The sequence below is a fragment of the Ammospiza nelsoni genome, chromosome 5 (assembly GCF_027579445.1).
Source record: "Ammospiza nelsoni isolate bAmmNel1 chromosome 5, bAmmNel1.pri, whole genome shotgun sequence".
In the NCBI taxonomy this organism is placed as follows: Eukaryota; Metazoa; Chordata; class Aves; order Passeriformes; family Passerellidae; genus Ammospiza; species Ammospiza nelsoni.
The window spans coordinates 15,185,260-15,208,337 of NC_080637.1; the positions used below are offsets into that span (position 1 = coordinate 15,185,260).

The window sequence follows — 23,078 nt, forward strand, 5'->3', positions numbered from 1 at the left end:
ACATGAGCAGTTTGAGGGCAGAGGGGGCTGGATTAGCTAAACTTCATAATCAAGGTGATGTGTGGAACTGAGACTGGATCAGGTTGCCGTGGCAACATGAGCAGGGAAAAACACAAAGCAAATCCTGAGCAGAGGCTGGGGGAAGGAAGGGCATAAGGTGTGGAGGATGGTTAGTGAAGGGTGAGTGTGGGGACATAGTGTCCATGGTGTCTGTGCCTCACCACTGTGTGGTGTCAGGGGACAGTGCCAAGCTGTCCTGGGCAGAGGGGGCAAACTCAGAAGGCAGCACTGGGCTGAGGATGCAGCTGATTCAAGATCTAAATATCTCTCTAAAAACCAGAGGTTTTTTTTCCCCAGGACTCAGATTCATAGCCTTAGTCTTCAATTTTTAATTTTTTTTTACACTTCTTGAGTGCTGCAGTGCACTCTGTTAATTGCCTAATCTATCAAAACTGCATATATAGAGAGAATTAGTCCCCATTTCCATGGCCAGCTCTGTTCTCAGCTGTTCTCACCAGTTTGTGCATGGTGACAAGGCACAGGAGCAGGGTCAGGAGCAGGGTGAGCCAAGCCCTGCTCTGCTGGCACATGCTGCCCTTCTCCTTAACATGTGGCATTTTCAGCCTTCCCAGCCCTGCAGCTTTTCCTTCTCAAAACCATTTCCACAGCTGAGGCTGCTGAGACCCTGTGTCCCCATGCAGCTGCCACCAAATCACACATGCACATTTTCCACCTGAAGCCTTCACTCAGGGCCACTCAGCATAGCTGTGGCTGCAAAGGGGAGGCTGTTGGAAGTCACACAGGGAGCTGTCCTGCAAGTGCCAGGTGACTTCTCCATCCCTAAAGTGGCAGTTGTGGCCTGCAGCAGGTGGCCAGGTCCCCACTGAGAAGTGGTGCCTTGGAATAAGCATTGCCATGAAATTGGTACTTGTTCTAATATATTCATGGGGAGATGGCATCAAAACTGTCTGGCTGCTCCCAGTGAGCTCCTTCATTGTCCAGGATGTCTGGTCAGTGTGCCCTGCCACTGGTTTGTCACAAGATGTGGCTGCAGTCAGTCAGTCTCATGCTGTATGGCTTTTCCTGTGCTCTCCCTGGTGTTTGAGGTGCCCATAACCTGCAGGTTGGCTGAGGGGACTGAGGTAGATGTCCCAGCTTTGGAACTAAGCTGGAGCTGCTGTCCCCACTGCTCTCCTCTCATGGGCTGCTAAAAATGATGGGATAAAAGTCAAGAGCAAGCAAAGTTTTTGTAAGCTGGCTGAAGGCTAAGTGCCACCCCCAGCCTGGGAGCAGATGAGATACCTTTTGTATTCCCTCTATATGAGAAGCTTCCTTGTGGCAGGTGGGATTCACAGGGATACCCTGGGGACCCTCACAGTCCCTGGTGGGGGAGTGATGAGTGCCCATAGTTAGTGCAGCCCATGGCTGCAGGGCTGCTGGAGGAGCTCTGTGGCTGTGCACTCAGGGATGAGCTGGTGTTGGGGTGAAACTGCTGCTCTTCATTGCTGCACAGAAATGTGGGGGAGGAGAGGCAGGAGCTGTGCTCTAAGGAGGTGGAGCAGGGTAGCAGCAGCAGGAGCACTCATCCTCCCTCCCCACACACCTGCAGCTCCCCCTGCTCCAGCCCCAGGCCCTGCCTTGCTCTCAGCACAGGGAGGAGGTGGCTCAGGCAGTGGTGCCTCCATCTGCAGCAGCTGCTGTGAGCAGGCACAGCTTCCCTGGAGCCCCTTCCTGGCAGGGCTGATTCCCCAGCCCCAGCCTGGGTGTCTGTGATAGCAGCTGGCCCTGGCCCCAAGTGCCCTGCTCCAGCTGGCCCTGCTGTGAGTGGGGCTTGCACTGGGCAAGCTTGGAGATCCCTGTCAGCTTCTGCTGGTTTGGCATTCTCCAGAAATTAATTTGTTTGCATGGAGTGCAGCTTCTCTGGGGAGCAATGCTCCTTACAGATCTCCTGCTTCTCAATAATGACTCCAGCCCAGGAAATGAAATAAATCTTCTGCAGTAAGAAATATTGGTCTGTCCTGTGATCAGCCACAGCTCTGGGTCAGGCCAGCACCCATGTGCTGAGTGTGACACTGGTAGTAAATCACAGCACACTCTCTGCAAACGGGCACAAATAAATGGTTCATTTGGACATGCTTTCTTTCAGCTCTGTTAAACGATTCAACAGGCCTCTTTCAGCCTCCTGCCTTATCTTGACTCTCTCACTCTCCTCCCCTCTTGTGTTTGGGCCCAAGATCCCCCATCACCTCCCACAGAGCAGGTGCACCAGCACCCTCTGCAGCCGTGTGCTGTGTGGGAGCTCACCAGGAGCTGCTCCTGTCACCTTGCACACCCAGAGGGCTGAGGCATCAGAGCAAGCACCACCAGGGTGTGCAGTCACTGCAGAATGCTTGGAGACAGGGACACGTTCAGCATTCAGCTCAGAGAGTCAGGAGACCTGGCTGGAGTTCCACACCACCTGCCATGGAGAAGCAAGCTCTGGTTTGGGTGACTGGGACTGTCACCTGTAACCTCTCAGAGGCTGTCAGGGAGAAGAGGCTGAAGGAAGCATTGCAGAAAGGTGATTGACTTTCATGAGGACAGAGTAGGCGCTGAATGCAGAGACTTAAATGTTTTTTCCAGGAAACCTCATCCTCCCTCAATCTGCTATCTGTTAAAACCCTTGAAAAGCCAATTCACAGTTTCTACCAGAGAAATAATTACTTGTATGAAGACTTAAGCCTCTCATTTCCTATAATGATAATCCTTCATGAAAATGAAATAAGAATTTCTACATTTGCGGAGGCTCCAGCAACTCCAGCAACAAACTGGTCCATTAATGACCAAACTTCTCTTGGTGCTTGCCCAGAAAATCTTACCTTGCAGGTTACTGTAATTAGAGCTGATTTTGGAGGGAAATAAGTTATGAGCTGTATATTAAAACTGATTCTGACTGAAGCTTACAGTAGTATTTTCAGTGACAGCCTTTCAATCTGTGTTTAGAAGTATTTGACTGCCACCAATAAACTCCTGGTTTTTTGCTTAATTACAGGTACCCTTCTGTCCTTTTCCTCAACAAAATTCTACTTAAAATTGATGCTTCCCAAGCAGTTAAACACATGTGTATTTCCATGGCTTCCCTGGAGGCTCAGCACGCTGCCTGGAAGAATGGCATGGATGAAAAAGGAGTGTCTCTGCCTAAGCTATTGCCTCAGAGAAAGCTGGTGGTGCCTGAGTGCATTTAGAGAGATGACAATCATTACATTTAGTGACATGACAATCATTACATTTAGTGACATGACAGTCATTACTGCTGCTGAATTATCAGCTGAAGAAAGCACAGTTTGAGGTTACTACTTGCTATCAAACCAAACTCAGCTCTTCCCTGAAGTCACAAAAAAATCAAGGGAAAGAAAGTACCAAAACAGAGGGGCAGACTGGTGCTGAGCTAAGGAGAAAGCACAAGTCTCTTTAAGTGGATTAATAGTAATGCAACTGCTTTAAAATACTTCTCTAGTGGCTATAAAGAGCATGCAGCCTTATTTGTTATCATTGCCAGCACACAAACCACTACAAAGATAGTTTTTTTTCTTCTGATTGCTTTGCAATTACAGGTAAAAATGGGAACGTAATTTGAATTTATATACTCTCATCCAAAGGCTTTGAAACATGATTATCTTCAGTGATTGATATCCCAAGTGGTGAATTATTGCATTAGAGACATACATGCAGCTCTTGTGTACAGTCAGTCAGAGGCTGAGTTTCTGGCACTGAGCAATGGAATTTCAGTGCAGTCCAGACTGAAACCTGGCTGGGACTGGACAGATTGTGAAATTTTCTATATCAGTGGCTGGAGTGAAAATAAGTGATACCCACTGAGAGGCTTTTAATGATGATAAATATGAGCAATAACTTAATAAAGAGGATTTGAAACCCCACACACATATATCCATATGGTACAACTGTTCCTCTTTTCCCACCTAAGTTCCAACCTGCATTCTTTGTCCCTTAGGTTCATAGGCACAGACTGGGAATATGTTGGCTCAGGGGCCAGCTCTGCAGATCTGGAGTATCTGCCTGAACGTGGGTAGCTCACTTCAGTGTAAAACTAACCACAGTTTAAAAGTGCCAGCAAACAATGCCACCATCAGAGAGGAACCAGGAGCAGAACTTCCACTGCAAGTTAATGGCAGTTCATCTCTGTCTGGGTCACCAGCACCTCTCTAACCCAGACACCAAAGAACTCTTTGGCCAATTTTGCATCTGCTGCGGTAATAAAACCCCTCTAACGCATACAGTGTTGGAGCTTTTAGCTATTTTGTGCCACAGTGTACTGCAGGCTGGCAGGCCAAGTGCCCTGGGGACACATCAGCTGTGGGGGAGGCTGGGAAGCTGGACACACACCACTGGAAGGACTGGCAGCTATGTACCAGGTGTGAGGGACTTTGGGAAAGCAGCATTCAAACCAGCATGGGCCACTGCTGGTGGCACAATCTGAATTGACTTTGTCACACTGAGTGAAAATCTATGCTTTAGAAACCATGGCTAACAGCTGAGCTTTTAGAAAATCATAGCTGTTATTCAAATAAATTATATCTCCTGTGAAGAAGATGAATATTGCAGCTTAAAAAAAATTACTAGGGAGTTTGCTTTGACAACAAATTGGGCAACCTAGAAAAGAAAATCTGCTTGTGTCGAGCCTTAGGAAGTGGGCAGTGAATTGGCTAAGTGATAGTTACATGGTTTAGAAGTCTGGCTGTGCAAACCACTTCCTATGTATGCAATTTAGACATATAAAAGACAGTGCTATTTTCTTCCAAGAACAGAACAGTCCACTGAAATTTCTGAGCTGCTATTTTAAAAAACAGCACAGCCATAAACCTGCAAACTGTTGAGCAATGTAGACCTTCTTTTAAAAATGAGACTTAGCTTCAAAAAAAAAAAAAAAGCAGCAGCAAAACCAACCAGCCACTTGTTTGATGATGAGAACAGAGACAAAGGAATGTGACGAGTCTCATCCAGGCTGGGTGACACTCACCCGTTCTACAAAGCATAGAAAAACCCCTGACCTGCTGGGAATAAGGGCAGGGAATCTTTTAACAGCAGACTCCAAGGGGAAAGCACAACATATTAATCTTATAGAGGCAAATCTCCTGTTGTTTAAGGAAGTCTCCAGCATAACTTTTGCCCAAGCCCAGTTTGTGAAGAAGAGGAGCCCTGCATGCAGCCAGCTGGCCAAGCCAGCACAGGCATTTCTATATATACACATAGGCATATGTATATATATGTACACAATGTATATATATGTACACACACATACACAGAGTTAAGATATAGAGATATCTATGCAGAAGTGAAGGTGTATGGATCTGTAAGTTGATGTTAGTAACAACGAGTCTCCCTGACACCTTTACCAGGAGCTTTTTAGAAGGCAAGAATATAACCTAGAAACAGCATTATCAGAAACTTTTATTTGCTGTGATTTGTAGCTTCACACAAATACTGAAGTGACAATGCAAGTAGTTCAGATTTTCAGTTTGCAGACAGAATACAGAAACACATGACAGATTTTTTTAGATTAACAGCCAGAAAATGAATGACTGGATCTGCTGTGGAAAGAAAGTTGAGCATTAAAAAAAAATTAATAAATTAGCTCTTTTAAAATTACATTCTATTCTATGTGTGCAGATGTACATTTTCTGTTTCCAATTTTTGTGTTTAGTATGAACACATGACAAAGGCAATTTTTTCTGTTAAAATGGGTGAGAATCAGACAATGGCTCTGAACTCAGAACCACACTAAATATTTTTTGAAGTAGAACAACATCTTCCTATTACCTTAAAAGAAACATAGTCAATCAATTCTAAACTACAGAATCCTACAGATATATGGTGGGGAAAACAATATAATTCCCAATGTTTTTATTTACTAGGTTATTGTAAAATACTTTGTTAATAGTTGGATATTTATAGAAACTCATACTTTGAGATAGCAGTAGGTAGACAGAAACCCATAATTATTGATAGTTAAAGCAAACAAACAGTATAAGTATCTTTTGCCTAACCATGCTAGAAAAATCAGAAAATGCCAACTGAATGAAATACACTGAGAACAGGACAAAACTACTGTGTTCCTAACGTGCCATTCCAGGTGATCACTGCTTCTCTCTCTCCTTCATTTTATCAATGTAGTCCAGCACCTCTAGAGTCCTGCTGCCAGCCAGACTCAGGTACTCGCTCTCGGCAGAGAAGGCGCCTGTCCCGGCGCTGCCGCTGCCCGCGGGCTGCCGCCCCTCCCGCGCCGCCCATTGCTGCTCTCCGGCCGTGCGGGCAGTGCCGGGAGCGGGGCCCGTGCCCGGGCTGCGGGCAGCGGGGAGCGATCCCCCACAGCTGCACACCCTCAGCGTGCCGCACTGGGTGCCCACATCCACCTTCTCTACGGTCACGGAGCCCTCGGTCTGCGACCACATATCGCACCTGGTGCTGCTACCGACATGCTCCCTCCTAAGGGCGTGCTGGGATGGGCCCTGAGACAGAGCTGCGTGGGTTTTGTTTTCCTCCTCTATGGCACAAAAATTAGAGTCTTTCTCCTGAAGATTGTTTGCTTCTTTTCTAGCCAAAGTGCTGCTGGGCTTCATACCCACACTTTGGGTGTGAGAGCTCTTGGGGGCCTCTCTGCTCACTGAGGCTGAGAACAGGTTGGCACCGCGTGCCTTCAAGGACTGTTCATTCAGATAATTCTTCTTTTTGCCTGTGTCTTCCTCTTCAGACTGCTTGAACAGAATTGTACAGTTGTAACAGCTCAAATAGTTCAGTAACTAAGGACAAAAGCAATGACTTGCTAATAGCTAAGTGAAATAAACAGAAAGGGCAGAACTGTCTGCTTTTGGTTGTTTGTGGGGTTTTTTTTTGTTCCTTCTCCAAGGATGGCCCTTGGTGAATATAAGGTGGCCAATGCAGACCTTCACTCTCACATGCAATTTATAATCTCACACAATGGCATTTTTGTGTTCAAGAATGACTGAAAACACAGGGCATCAAATCATTCTGCTTTACAGGCATGTAATGTAAGGCAGCTATACATAGAGGAAGAGCATAGAACATTGCTTAGCATCTTCCCACAGTCATGCTATGTAATTCCACAAGGCCAGCCATTATCAAGAGAACAGACCACATGTCTGTCAAACTACTTAGGAAAATTTACAGCTCATAATTTCTTGTCCTCATCACACATGAAGTTACCTTGTACAAAATAAAACTAGATTCCAGCTACATCCACCCTTAGGTGCACTTGGGCATAGAGATATGATTCAAATAAAGCCCTGCCAGCCCACAAGGATTTACTCACTGTGTCAGGACTAGAGCTCAAATAGCTCTCAGTCTGCCTTGGAGAGTAACTGTAAGACTGGCTGCTGAGTGGTGAGTCCACATCTTGAAAAATTAGATGAAAAAGAAAGAAAAGGTTACTCAAGGAACAATCCCCAAAGATCCAGCTCTCAAGTACAGCATGTAGAATTAAACATTACTATTTCTGATGCAGATTTAAGAAACTGTTTAAAGAGCAAAATGTTAGCAAGGTCAATCTAGTTCTCAGCAATAGCCAGTTCCTCTCTTCTCTTCTCAGGTGAACACATCTTAACAGAGGTTGTGGGATGGGGTCCCCAAAGCCTCAGCTGTTAATCAGCAGCAGAACTGGGCTACCCAAAAAGGAGGAGGGACTCTGGAGAGCAGAGCCTGCATGAGAGCACAGCAGACTCCATGTGCACACTGGCTGCCATACAAGTTACATACTTCTCCCTTGGAGGCCCTTGAGAGATCCTCTTCTCTGAAATGCAGCCAGCACACAACCCTACAGCTACTGAGGGAGCAGGAAGGATGTAGAATTGCCTCTCCTCCTCCCCTCCCTCTGTCCACACGTGGAGTGACAGCATATAGTCTAGTGGAAGAGAATAACTCTTCAAGGAAAAGCAAGCACAGTTAATTCTTAGTTACCTGGTAATGCTAGTTGTCTTTTTACAGTGCTGTGAATCAGAAATACACCTTATCAAAGTTAACATCCTAAAAAGATCATTCTCCCTGGCTTTAAAAGTAACTTTTTCAGTTCCACATGTAAAGAAAACATTTTAAGTGATAATGTATAAATGGTACTAACCCATCTCTTGAAGGTATGAACTCAGTCCAAACTTACACCCTTTCTCTTGTGCTGTTGTGAACTGTTAAAAATAGTAAGTAAAGTAAGTAAGTAAGTAAAAAATAAAAGGTATTAATAGTGAGTCTTCAGCTGGATCAGCATCTCAGGTTAAGAGAGGAACATTCAGTTTCTGTATTACCTAAGGGAATCACTGCACTGTACCACAAATTATTTTAAGAGGTATTTTTACTCCTGAGTAGTACCATATGTGGCTTCCACAGGCAAGACATCTGAAACACTTTTTATATGTATGCTGGCACAAAGCTCCTTTATAATACTGAAGCATCCTGCATATAATGTCTGGGCATTGCCTCCAGAACCTGACCCTAAGTGTTGATGGGTAACTTACCCAGTGTCTTTCAGGCATCAGCTAAAGTGTAGATGAAACCATGTGAACTGTGGACCTGCCTATCTTGAACCACGTCACTAGCAGCAGTTCTTTCTGAATTCCTTCTATAAACCACGATGGAAAAGAAGCTTCTATGGTAGTTAATTCAGTGAAGCTACATTCAGTTTCTAACTGTTGTGGACAATCCTTCTCCACCTCAAATGAACCATGTAAACAGTGGGTTTGACAAAAAAAAGACATCTTTTTAAAAGTTACCTCTTCAAATACAAAGACATGGTTCTGGTTCCGGGCTGTTTCCTTCACAGACTTGTTGTCACTAAGGAAGGCAAACACAAGTTCTCTGATAAGTGATTTTTCCCCAGTATTTTTATTTTCTTTCTGAGTTAAATTCCTTACTGGTGACTTTTCAATTTTTACTTTGTCTTCAGTAACCATTAAATGCTTCCCACTACTGAGATCACTGGACTTATCTCTGAACCTGAGATTTAACACTAAGAATATGTTTTTCATAAACTTCATTTCTGTTGAAATGCAAAAGGGAATTGAAGCAATAACAGAAGATAGTGCTGTTTTGTAAAATGGAAGGTACTATGTATCAGTCTCTGAAAAACAAGTCTTTAGTAAAACACAGAGCACTCACACAGCCCAGAGGAGACACTTGCTCTGTAGCCAGTGGAATGAGACAGAGTGTTTTAAAAGACAAGACAGATCAACAGCTTAACTTCAGGATCTCCAAACTGCCCATACTGAAGCAGTATTTCTGTCTGTTTATTATGGGCAGATACACAGAGGCATAATGGGCTTCCCGTGCATTGATTTATTCACATTGTACAGTGCTATTTTCACTAAGAAAATCTGAGTCCTCAGTAATACTGTTTAGAATTTTGCCTTCTTGTGCTCTTAGCAGGATTTCTCCAATTCAGCAAAGTCTCTGCAGTTATCACTGGCTAATAGATTGGTAATTTCCATGACACTCACCTTTTTTTTCTTGAATAATTCTGCACATTCTCCTTTAAGATATTCTGCTGATCATGGTAATAAGCTAATGTCTCTAAAAGTAAAAAAAAAAAAAGTAAACTTTGATTTTGAAATGCAATAGAAAAAATACAATTTAAATGTTTTATTCTATTTGCAATAGAATAAATACAATAAAAGTTTCTGTCAGGTTTTTAAAATAATTTAAATGGTGGGTTTTAAAATTACATGACTGCATTCTGAAGATTCAGGATGTTTTCAGTTGGGGCAGATACATCTCTGGTTATAAGAACATATATCTTTAAAAGGAGAATAAAACCCAGAATACATGTCCTTAAAATATGACACGCACCAATTTTTTCAAGGTTTGCTCTTCTTTCTCTCTGTTCACAGGGCATGAAGTAGTGCTGTCCCTCATGACAGTTCTGCCGGTGTGTTTTATGAAGTGCACTTGTTTCCTTGTAGCTTGTACTTGACACATTATTACTTTTAAGGAAAACCTGTTCTGGAGCTGTGAAAATGCCTTCAAGGTGTCTGTCTACAGAATCTTCTTTTGCATTGATTGCAGGATAAACCCTTCTAGTGTCGCAAGAATAATTTCTGTTGGTAATTTGATTTCGAACATCAGGAACAGTGAAAAAAATGTCATTATTGCTTTGGTTAGAAAAAGGATTAAAATGCTTGGTGGAAGGATTATTATGGATTGGTTGGCTCTCTTCTTCAAATAGTGCCAGAAAGGAACAACCCCTTCCATCTTTCAATCCTGCAGTTTCTTTCACAACATCAAATATTGGTTCTTTTATTCCTTCATAGTTTTCTGATTCATTACTGGCTATTATCACTGGATTTTTCCTGGCAGAATTCATGTAGTCTGGCCTGGGGATAGGCAATGAGGTATAACAGGGGTAGAAGAGAAAAAACCATTTTGCTGAGTACACAAACAAGCAAAATACTGTTAACACAACACTTTATGATAAAAATATCAAAAACTTCACTGCTCATTACACTTGGTTTTGTCCTAAATATACAGTATTTCAACTGAAAAAGTGTGTATTTTATTATGTTTTATATCTACTTTATGGTAAGATTGATTTAAAAGGGGTTCTATTTCTTAATGTCTCCAAATAAACAAAGCCATGGAGCACATCCTCCTGGACAGAGAATTGTGATTTATAAAATCAGCCACAGCATGTCACTGCTGCTCCACCAGCTGACCAAAGGCGGCCACATCAGGGAGAAAAAGAAAAAGAGGAAACGAGTTTCTTCCATTCATAAAAGTAGTTTGCTTAAGACTGTATTTCTCTTCCATATTGAAAGCCCATAACAAGTGACTTTCATTTGTACTTGAAATCAGTAATCCTGATTCAGCACAGAATTTTTCCATTTCACAGTCAGGAGGCCAGTCAGACATTTTGTTATGCCTCTACTTCCCTATCCCACTTCTGAAAGTAGTGGTTTTGAAGATTTTATCATGTGAGCATCATGGACATGAAAGCCATCCTGCTTTCACTTACTTGGCTCTTAATCTAACATTTTCACTGGGTTTTTTTCCAGGCTGGATCTGCTGACTGACCTTTCAGAAACTCTGAGCTGAAAGTTGAGATTCTTCTGAAGGACAGAGATCTGGCAAAAAAAGGCCATTCAAAAACAAAAAAACAAAACCCTTTCTTTAAAACATTCTAAGGAAGGCTGACAATAGAACTTGAAACTGAAAGGTAGTACAGAAAACTCTTACTGGAGAAAATGCTTGTGGTGTTTTGATCAGCAAATACTTGGAATGGGATAAAGATCTATGGAATTTAAATGAGAAACTAGTTTTCTCTAGTTACAGAAACCTCACCAGGACAGTTATAGAAGACTAAACACACAAGAGTTTCTTTCAGAAGATACTTGGATAGATCTACATGAGGAAGGTAAAACCATTTTGTGAAGCAATTCAGAGAGCCTTTCTCAACTCCAGCTGAATATTTTGTTATGCAAAATAAAATTTAAGAGTAGATGAGGAAATATGACACTAAAACTTTTAATTAATATTTAATAACCTTGAAGTGCCACAGGTCTCAGAATTATGGACATTGATTACATCATCAGCATGTTACATTAAACAACTGTATAAATTGACACCCTACTTTTCACATACAGTGAAAGAAACTCCCTTCACAGAAAAATTTTTGTGATCTCTTGAGGTATAAGAATTTATGGCTACAATGGATGAAAACAATACAAAGAAATGGATCTGAAGAGCAGTTGAAAGGAAATGGTGTTAGTGACTCATGAATAGGTAGAAGATGAGGGGATGACATAAGCAGATGAGTGCAGGCCTGATGGCTGGCGGAGAAAGGAGAGATGTAGGTGAGATAAGGTTATACAGGGCTCAGTGTAAATATATAAATTGAGAATTCACTCAAATGAGCAGCAAGATGAATTCTATGCTCATTTTAGGTTTTGCTGGAGAAAGCCAGGAGAAGCCACAAGAAGAGTGGAAGTTAAAGGGACTGATGTGTTTAGTTATTATTTGGCCAGTGATTTTATGGGTCACTTGACTCCCCAAGCAAACAGCCTGCAGGCCCTTCAGGAACAGCAAAATACTGTATGGCCTTTTAATGTCTCTATCCAGCCTAAGCTAGGGATGGACAGGAACTTTCAACCAAAGGGCAGACTGATGGAATAGAAGGAATAAAGTAAGATTAGCTATGTAAGACCTCTAGGTCCAAGGGAAAGCTGCTGGAAAGAAAATTAAATAAAATGTTCAGTACAAATGAGTCTGGCCCTAAATCATCTGTGATTTGAAAGATTTTTAATCAGCACATACAAAAAGAAATATATTCTCAATTTCTATCCATTCTTTTAAAAACAAAGTGTATATTCTCATACAAGTATTATTGAATCAATTATAGGGAAAAAAGAAAGCTATAGTAGGATCACATATGAAAGAGAAGGACAGAAAATGGGTGTTCCTGGAACCCCTAGCATAAATAATGCAGGTGCAGATGCTCAATTGCTATTGCATCAAGATTGTCAGAAAAGCACTTGCAACACTGCCCAGAACTAATAACACCTGGGGCAACTTCCCCCTCCTCGTGGCCTCTTAGTAAATCTCTGCTATCATTCAAGGTGAATTCAGCAACACTATCATGTCTGTGACATTGCAAAAAATAGATCATGGTTCCACCCAAAAATTCAGATTTTGTTTAAATAGCTTTATTTAAATAGCTTCAGATTTTTATTAAAATAGTTTTGTTTAGTATTTCCATTTGATTTCAATTTTTGTTTGAAAAACAGTCAGTGAAAAAAACAAGTAGCAATAAGGTTTTGATTATTTCAGTATTTTTCTTAATTAAACTTGACCATTATTTTCCTCATTAATGTAAAATCACTGCCTACCTATCAAATGGCTTGAACAGCTCCTGAGGCACTGTATCAGACTTCCTGAAAATACACTGGCTTGGAGGGTTTGTATTCCAAGGGTCTTGATCAAAGCTGTTACCTGGCTGAGAAAACAGCAGAAGCTGTCAAACTGTGAATATACATAATTGTCTTTAAAACTTTCAACTTGGGTTTGTAAACAATACTCATATTTTCCCACTATTTTTATTTCTTTACATCTTTACAGCAGAAGCCCAAACCTCCTTACAGCCCAACTGTTGCCAAACAAACTTTGGCCAACAGATAACTACTTTGAGCATGACAGTAACAGACAGTTTTTTCTCATCCTATTGTCCATTCATCTGGTTCATAGCCACCCATTTTGGCTACCAGAATCCCCAGGGAAACTTCATCAAAAGCCTTCCTAAAGGCAAGGTAAATAATGCCTGCTCTTCTCTCTAATTCCCAGAGACACTAATTCCATCACAGAAAGCAATTGGGTCCACCAGCTACAGTATGACCTTGCAAAATCTGATGGCTGTTTGCAGACATCTTCTTCTTCCTCATGTACCTTGGAATTGCCTCTGGGAGCTTAGCTCCTTAATCCTTCCAGGGACAGAGGTGAGATGATGCTTCCCCAGATCATGCCTACATTTTTGCAGATGGACATAACATTTGTGTATTTCTTCTCACTGGAAAGCTTCTCTGCTCACCACAGCCTTACAGGGGTGATAAATATCTGCCTTGCAGTGATGTCATCCAACACCCTGAATATACTAGGTTGGACTCTGTCCAGTCTCATACATTTCTTTATGTCCAAGTTACAATGGATTCTCTGACTTGTTCCTTCCCTACTGGTTCATTAAACTCCCCTCAAATCCTGACTGCATTTTAAGATGAGCCAGAGAGAAGATTCTGTCTGAAAAATATGAAGCAAAGTAGTCTTTGAGTACCTCAGGCTTTTCCATGTAACCTTTCACTAGGTCTCAACTCTATTTAGCAGAGGACAGCATTTTCCTTGCTTTCCTTTCTTTGATAACATACCTGCAGAAGTCCTCCTTGCTGTTCTTCTCACCCATTGTGATTCTCAGCTCTGGCCATGCTAATGCCACCCCTCCCAGCTGAGGGGATGCTTCTGTCTTCTTCCTGCCTTGCCCATCCCTCTTTGCATCTGACCTCAGTCAGGGGTTCGCTGATTCTGCCAAACTGGCCTCCAGAATCAAATAATTCTCTTGCACATAGCAGTGGACACAGCATAGCTGTGTTTTGAAAACATATTTCTCAGGCTTCTTTGTTCTTCAGGTCAGCTTCCCGTGAGTTTTGGCCTACTCATTCCCTGAACAAACCATCATCTCCCTTTCTGAAACCCCTCAAGCATTTCTTCCTCACTTACCTCAAAACTTCAGAATACCATTGGTGAAACACATAATTTTTTTTATTGTTTCCAATGACTAATATATTTGCTAAAAATAAAGCATATTATATTTGCTATTACTTTTTAAAGGATGATTCTTTTAAGAATCACAAAGTTAACAAAAAGAAAAAACAGTAATATGCAGGAGAACAAATAACTTTCAACTGTTACTTAAAAGTAAAGAGTTAAACAGCAGAGCACTGAAAATACTGTAAGAACTATGTTAATCACTGAGACATTAAAAGACAAAAAATTAGGTCATGGGATCACCTGGGATCATGCAACACCCAGTTACACTAACTGTATGTTTAGGAAAGCTGTATTTCTAGCTGTTTTTATATATATTTCAGATTTCTTTAACCAAATTTACAAGCCAGAAGCTAAAGAAAGCCACCAGTATGTGACTAATTCTCTCTCTGCAGATTTCAGCAACACTGAGAGTTCAGTGAACAAAAGCTCAAGTTGAGCTTATTTCAGAGCAATAAAATAAATATATTTGTATGTACAGAACATTCAGTGCCACCAGCCTACAAAAAATGTTGATCAATCAAAATTACCATTACGGTTACACTAGTTTTACACACCAAATAAATGAAAGGTGATTTAAAGTAATTCCAGGGAAGTAAAACATTAACCAAACCTGGTTTTGCAGCTTTTTTTCATAGATCTGTTCCCAAACATTGCCCATTCGTTTTGTGTTGAAATTTTCTTCTGAAAGCTGTGTACAGTTAGAGAACTGAAAACCAGAGGAGGGCAATGGACAAGCACTAAAAACTCTTGCCAAGTTGTCTTCATTTTCCATACTAGAATCAACATAGCCTAATTCCATTACTTGTGGAATGAGCTAGACAAAACATAACAAAGACATATTTTATTTAGCTAAAACTGTTTTGACTTAAGCATAAAGTTCAAAGTAATCAAGCTATTCTGCATCTTTTACAGTTCTGCACATAAACCACCAAGAAGAGAAAATTTTCTATATTCTGATACAAAATTAGAATTCTGATATAGAATATAGAATTTCTATATACTGAATTTTCACTAAAAACTTAAAGCAATAAGGGCTTATTTCAGGGAAACATGTAAGTAACTACTTAATCTGAAGGATGCACACAAATGCTATCCTGAGGAAAGATGGATATAAATACATTTTTAGCTTTTTTTTCAAGAAATATATAAGCAGCATGAAAATAATTTATCCATATAGTCTTGAAGAGAAAGAAGAGTTCATGTGTTTCAGTATCCATGAGATTTGTCCACTCTTTGAAATCACTTAAAATACAGTAATTACTTAAACCACTTAAAAATACAGTAATTACTGTAATTACTGTAAAAAAATACAGTAATTACTGCACATTTTTAGTCTTATATCATAAGAATAATAAACTTACCTTATGCTGGTGTTTTACTTTTTCTGAGAGATGTTGTCTTCTGCTTTCCAAAACTTGCTTTTGTAACCTTGCAAAATGAATAAAAACAGCCTATGAAATACAAGATCAAAACAATTAAAATATTCTGAGCATTAATTTCAGAATAACTTAGAAATATTTTTCCACACATCTTAAAACAGCCTGATTGTTAGGCAGTTGTGAGCAGCCTGTCTGTGAGTTGGTCACTTTAGGGGGTCCAAAGCTGGATGGGAAACAGTGTAAGTGCATAATGCTGCCTGAATAACCTGCTTTGAGATAAACTTAGTATAAGTACCTGACATGAGTGCAGACACTTAGGCATTTTTAAAAAAAATCTCTCAGCTTCATGTGCAGTTTTTTATTCAGAATTTATTAATTACTCTCTTATAGTAAGAGTACCACTGGAATGACAGGACTGGTTGTGAAACTTCCCTGTTTATAATGGCATGTTTATGTTTTCTTAATACCCCAAATGTTAAGACCATAATGAAATACCTCTTCCAGAACCTCACTATTGCATAATTATTGCCTATTTTATACAAGTACCTGCTCTGGAGATCATCTAAGTTTGACTTATGTTGTGTACGTGGGGGTGATGTGGGAAGCTCTAAGTTATGTCTCCTGATGGGTTTTTTTTCATCTTCAGTGATATCAATGTGGACTGGCTTCCTCAAGTTCTCTGCAATGAATGTATTTGTTATGTCAGTGCTGGGCTTGGAGAAAGTTCAGAGGTTCCTGAATTTTCATTAGAGTACAAAAGCTGTTGTTTTATAATTCTTAATCCATTTAAAGCCATATTTGCTTCTTTCTTTAATACAAAATATAAAAACTCTATTCTTTAATACAATTCTTTATTTTCTTTAATACAAATAAATTTTATTCTTATTTAATATTTGTTCTTATTAATATTTATTCTTTCTTCAATACAAAAACTCTATTCTAAATGGCACAATAATATAAAATTATTGAGTCAGCCACTGTGTGTGTACAGACTCTGTTGCCTTCCTCAGTCGCCTTCTACTCTTCTGAGCATAGGACAAAATATATCCCATAATCTGGTTTATGGATATGTCACAGATGACAAGAATCATAGAATCACAAAATCATTTAGGTCGAAGAAGACCTTTAAGATCATCGAATTCAGCCATTAAATCAGCACTGCCAAGTCCACCATTAAACCATACCCTTAAGTACCACATCTACATTTAAAGAGCTAGGACTCAAGTTTTAGTGATGTTTCTCAAGAAGTTTAATAATGGATTTTATGAAAGATAGTCTGGGTACAACTGACATGACTATTCCAAATGCCTCCAAAGTTATGAAAAAGGAAATGGATGGGAAATGGACCCACTCAACAGCAAAGAGGAAAATAAATGAATCTGGGGTAAAATTCATGACTAGAATGGGGAAGGTAATAAGTGTGTGTAGTGGTTTAGAAAACGTATTCTCCAATTTAGTGTTCCCACACAAACACTTCAAACCATGTGCTGCTTGCTCCCTCTCCCTTCTCCCTCCTTTCCATCTCCCTCTCCCTTTCCTTCTCCCTCTCCCCATCACTCTGCAGAGGCCAGAGAGGAGAATTGGAGGCACAAAAGGTAAAGATCAGGGCTTGAGATAAGAACAATTTACTGGAAGCAGCAATGAAACAAGAAATTGTATTCATAACAGAGTGATGATTCACAGGCAGGTGCTCACCACAGGGAGCACAACATTCCCTGGCCACTCACTTCCCACTGCCCACTGAAGGATGGGACTCCTTCCCCTGTGAGGTGTAGAGTCACATCCCCTGCATGATGTGAGGAGGTGTAGAATCACCTCAGGGTCCTGGCCATGCCTGTCCTGGCTACTGCAAACATTCACCCTGGCCTGGCCTGGAACCAGGACACTGCACAAGGCTTTAAAGGGGAAGTAGGCAGGAGCCAGGGTTGTTTGATTCCTCTTATGCCCAGACTTTTTATTCAGTCATATTTTTTGTATTAACATAAAAGTTTTTACTTTAAAAATAAATCAACATTTACTTGAGGGTTAAGTTATTAATGGAAGAACAAGAACTAAAATAACAGCAGTAGTAGTTAAGAATAACAAATTGTGATGTGTCAGAATACCCAAAACTTACCAGTGTTTTCTTTTTTGGTTGATATCTGGTTAACAACATATAGATTAAGAAGATCCAAACTGACTGCTGAACTTTTAGGAGATGATACTTCCAGGAGCTTCATTTTTGACTTAAGTTTCTTTCTTTCAAAGTATTCCTTAATTTTTTAAAGGAGAGAATAACTTTTTGACAGAAGCTTCAACCATGCATTACCAGTATAGGTAATTCTTTTGAAATTAGCAAGCAAGCCTTAGCAAACTAGTCCTAATATAAAAGCACAGGGTTAAGTATCTCTGAATTCTCATGCCCTGTTTGCTCTTAATTTATTTTTATTGCCTTGAAAAAGAATGTAAATATAATTTGGTCATATTCAAAATAAATCATTGTTATCTTGATGTCAAAAATTTAGTCCTTAAATGCTCATTTCTCAAACTTTGTGTACAACCACTAAAAATATTTCTTAAAATAAAAGATACCAAATGTGACAAGGACAAAGTCCTAAAGAAATTTAAAGGATCTTTTCAGAAAGCATATAAGATAAGCAAATAAATCAGCAAGATTACATACACCAGATTTGCCATCTATAATGACACAGAGTTTATTGTTCTCCAAATTTCTCTCCTGACAAAGAAAATAGTCTTCTGGCAAAAAAAAAAAAAAAAAAAAAAAAAAAAAAAAAGAGGAAAAAATAAAAAAGAAAAGTCTCTGGGATTAGGAATTCAGAAAGAATTTTTATTACAAGGAATAAAAAGAGATATGACTGACACTTTGAATTTATCAGGACAATAAGACAATAATATAGGAAACAAACATCTCCATTTTGCAGAGACTATTATAACCATCCTAAATTCATTAATTACAGCAGATGAATAAATAAAGCCAGTAAGATTTTTTTTCTAAACAAAATACGGATATTGAAAACTGAAGGCTGTGCCAAAACAAAAAATAGCATTGGCTTTTCTTCTGAAATGTAATTCCTGTCATGATTGCAGGTTACATATAACTAATATACTTAACATGTTTGTTGCTAACTAATTTTTAGTATTATTTATTATTATCTTTAGCTTCCCAGGATAATATTATCTATGGAAAATATCTGTTCTTCAGTTAAGATGAATATCTTCAGTAAGGTAAAATCATCCTGTGTACAAATCAACACTTCAAAATTCTTTTGACTTTAGGACCCACACCCCCAAAATGTAACCACTTCCCTTCAGTGTCCCAGATGTTTTTTTCCCTATCACCTCCAAATTACCAATTTACTAATAAATATGTAATAGTAATTAGAAAACTACCACTGTATTTAGTAATTTACTAAAAACAATCCTGTATTTTCTTGTTTTCCCTCCCCACTGAAACAAATTACATAGTTGTAATATAAATTATGTGGCTTACACCAGTAATCCCTGAGAAAACAGAGAGCTCACAGGGCTCCAGGAAACTGGGAAAGTGGTAGGGACAAGGTGCTGATTGGTCCCACATTCCCATATGTAAATGTTTGAATTTGAGTAATTGTCTCTATACAGTCAGCCTGCTTTTCCTCAACCTCTGTATGCCTGTGCACCTGCTCTGGGTATTGGGGGTATCAGCTTCAGTGGTGGAGCTTCCTACACTGCCTCTTTCTTCCCTGCTGCTGAGGAGGAAACTGACTCCACTTATTATGGTTATGGCAATTTTCTCTTGCTGTTTTCTCTCCTGTTTGAAATGTCTCCTGCTATGCCAGGGATAAGTTTGATTCCCTTATTTCACTTTCAGATTCAAAATACAAATAAACCATCCTCCTTTTGCAAATGCCAGAAAAAGGACAAATTTACATGGCCCAGAAAAATGGCTGTGTAGGGGTGTGTTGGGCCAGCTGACCACATTGTTATCACCTGAGGCTTCAAGCAATCCCTTGTGTTCTCACATACCAACTCAAAATGGTAACAGAAGTAATCCAGGAAAGTCAAAACTGGGCAAAGGCCAATTCATTCATTCACTCACACCTTCTCTTCTTGTTGTAATTCAGTTTAGTAAATCTAGAACAAGACTTTTACCCTCAAAGTCAGGGAAACACATTTAACTGTTTAGCTACTGTTTTGAATCTCACTCCAAATGCTTTGAAAGTTTTACCTAAGTGAACCCACCAAAGCTTTTATATAACAATATAAAATCCAATATGGCTGAAACCGTTTACCTTTTGTTTTCTCCTTTCTTGCTTTAATATGATTCTGCTTCTGTAAAATGCAAATAATTGTCATTTTAATTGCAAAAGTGCAATCTTGAGTCATGGCTTGAATTTCTCATTAGTGGTTCTGAGTTTTAGGACACAAATATGTTAATGTTATATGTTTGTTATGCTATGTTATGTTATGTTATGTTATGTTATGTTGTTATGATGATCAAACCTTCAGGTAGTAAAGTCAACATATCTCTGTTGAAGTAATTTTGACTGATCCCAGTTTACTCCAGTAAGGATAGGAACACATTTGATATTAGGTTATCAAACACATTTAACATGAAAAAAGAAAACAGAAAAAGCTTTTAATCATTTGACTTGTAATGCACATTTCGTCAATTTGTAATTTTTTAAAACTTAAGAAGTCTTTGTCAATATATTATTTCTTCCTAATTTTCTTTGTCATGCTGCAATATAGCTACAAAACTATATTAGCAAACAAAAGGAGCACTATATGAGCTTTTACCTTTTGGGACTTTCCAGAACACTGGGGACCTTTTGTAAAACAGGAAAGCAAAACAGATTGACAGTACAAGTTGCTGTTGTTTGTTCAATATAGGAGACAGTTATACCTCCAACTACTTGTCTCACCTGTCCAACACAGCCTTATGTGAAATGCTTGTAGAACTTGATGCATAAAATTGGAAGTTGGAGTCACTGTTCCATGGGCAGAGTGAGCATGGCTGCAGTCCTTAGGTCATTAAGATTAGGACTTTTTGTGAGGGTTAGAAATATAGAGTATTCGCTTGGAATTACCTTTTGCTTAAAGCTAGAGCAAACTTTCCAAACATATGCATATAACATTGCAGTGGGCAGGAAACCCCTGCAGTGACCTGTAGTTTTTCTGACACCTAAAAGGTAAACCCCAGATTCACCCAAGGAACCCTGACAGATACTACCAGCAGCAGCAAACAGCAGGTTGATTTGCATTTGCTGAATGTGTGCAGTACTCCTACACACTGGGTTTTCTTACAGAGGATATGGGAGGCAGGCATTTAGGACAAAGGTCAGGTTGGTGTTTTGGGGTTTTTTCCAAGTGAAACTCGCCCTTCCTCCTGCTTCACAGAGGCAACATTCAGAAAACTCAGTTTGCTGGGAAGACTTTTAGATGGGTAGGGTGTTCTTTTAGTTTGATTCTGCATAGAGTCTGGATGATTCCACAGCTGTGTTTAGCAATGCTACTTCCCAATGGCCGACAAAATCTGTGGGGTTTACATTTCTAGTAGACTGCAGAGGGCACAGCACCCAAAGAAAGAGAACATTATCTTTTTTCTTTTTTTATCATTAAACTCAGCTTGTGATGCTTTACTATTTCAGTGACTCTCAATACCTGTACATCCTTTTCCCCAAATGGTAACCACTGCTTTTTGTGAGGGCGTCAGAAAGGCCTCACCCAGCCCCTGTCTGTGGAGAGACAAGAGCCCAAACGTGACTCCCTGCCTGGGGTGGGAGGGCACCTGCACCTTCCAGAGTCTGGCTCTGGAGGGGACTCCGGGGCTGTCACACACCACGGCCTGCTGCTCTGGGAGGGGACGCCAGGCCTGAAACACACACACTGGGGCACTACTGTTCTGTGAAGAGATACTCGTTTGGTCACAAACACCATGGCCATGCCCAGTTTGTGAGGGGAGATGAGGACTGAAGCACACACCATGGCTGTGCTCAGTTTGTGAGGGGAAATGAGGCCTGAAGCACACACCATGGCTGTGCTCAGTTCATGAGGGGACCCCATGGCTGCCACACAGAACATGGCAGTGCCTGGTTTGTGAGGGGGCATCAGGGTTGTTAAACACACCATGGTGGTGCCCAGTCTGTGAGGGACACTGACAAAGCATGGAGCTCTTTCTGTCGGCTTTGAAGAGTTTCACTTACCGACTGCCGCCCACCCAGTTCATTTTCTGCTGCTGAGGAGGCAGGCAGGGAGGGAGGGCTGCCCGGGGCACTGCTGGCACTGTGGGCAGAGGCAATGGCTACCCCGGGATGGTTCGCAGCCTCCCTGCAGGGCCACAGGGCCCTCAGCGCGGCCTCCTCCACCCTGCGAGCACCAGGGCAGCTGCTCCCCATGCCCCAGGCTGGCAGGGGAGAAGGAATGGTGGTACAGGGATTGACAGACAAAGGGGAAGGATGCAGATGGCCAAGTGAGGCACTGATGGCAATGCCCTGGTTGCCCTTCTTCTACCCCAGGTGTTTCCATACAGGCTGCTGCCAAAGCCATTGCCCTTTCCCAAGGGAGTCATGAGCATCTTGCTGTCTCAAGTGAATTGGTTTCTCTTTCAGATCCAGCCTTTCTCTGCTACAACCACTGTGATTTTTAGGACAAGAGAGCACTTTCGATCCTGCTCTTCCTCAGGTATTTTAGGGGCAACAGGGGAAGCGATGAGCATTTTCTACAGGTAGCTGTTGTTACCCTTGGTCCTGCCTGATGAGCTGTTGAGTGTAAATGTGACTAACCCCCGAGGAGGGATGCAGAGCCACTCAGGGATTCTTGGCAGCAGCACAGCTCCACTCGCTCCCTTCCCTATAACTCACTTCCATCATCTCAGCAAGTGAAGGCACCCATTTAAAAAACAATCATCAAAATTCTACATGAATCTTTTCCTGTGGTGTTTCTTTCCTGAGTTATCTTTAGCCTAACATTTTTCAGGGTACTAAAGTTTGATTAGCATTAGTACAACAATGTGAAGAGTGTTCAGAGTAGATATTAGGAGTCTAAAATTAAAAGTTAGCCAAGATAGTTTTCTTCCTAATACTTCTAATTTGGCTAGGCTGTTTATAGAATCTGATAAGTATGCATAATTGTTTCTTGTAACAACACTAGATTAAAATCTTCGTGATAAATGATATCTATATTTTAAGTCTATGTGTCTCTGCAGCTAATGTGACAGATGACAGACTGAACATTTACTTAATTTCTTCACTTCAAATAGTAATTTTTATTTTCAATTCTATCTAGTGTAAATGTTGAACTTGCTAATACTATGTCTAAGATGTAGTTTCATGTATAACATAATCAAATCCCTTTTACATTTTTAATATATGGTATTTTCTATATCACCCTTACTCTTACTTTTTCACAGTATTG

The 23,078-nt window shown here is 40.5% G+C and overlaps 1 protein-coding gene across 1 annotated transcript; it reads right to left on the reverse strand.

Moving 5' to 3' along the window:
* Nucleotides 1-6,134: 6,134 nt before the first annotated feature.
* Nucleotides 6,135-21,891, reverse strand: C5H12orf40 (chromosome 5 C12orf40 homolog). Its single transcript, XM_059471786.1, has 13 exons — nt 21,869-21,891; nt 19,955-19,994; nt 17,800-17,935; nt 16,230-16,362; nt 15,666-15,732; nt 14,915-15,118; nt 12,879-12,985; nt 9,847-10,370; nt 9,498-9,570; nt 8,775-8,835; nt 8,132-8,192; nt 7,328-7,410; nt 6,135-6,749 (listed from the first exon to the last, which is right to left on the reverse strand). The coding sequence occupies exons 1-13, from the start codon at nt 21,889-21,891 to the stop codon at nt 6,135-6,137; spliced, it is 2,127 nt and encodes a 708-aa protein (XP_059327769.1).
* Nucleotides 21,892-23,078: the final 1,187 nt, after the last annotated feature.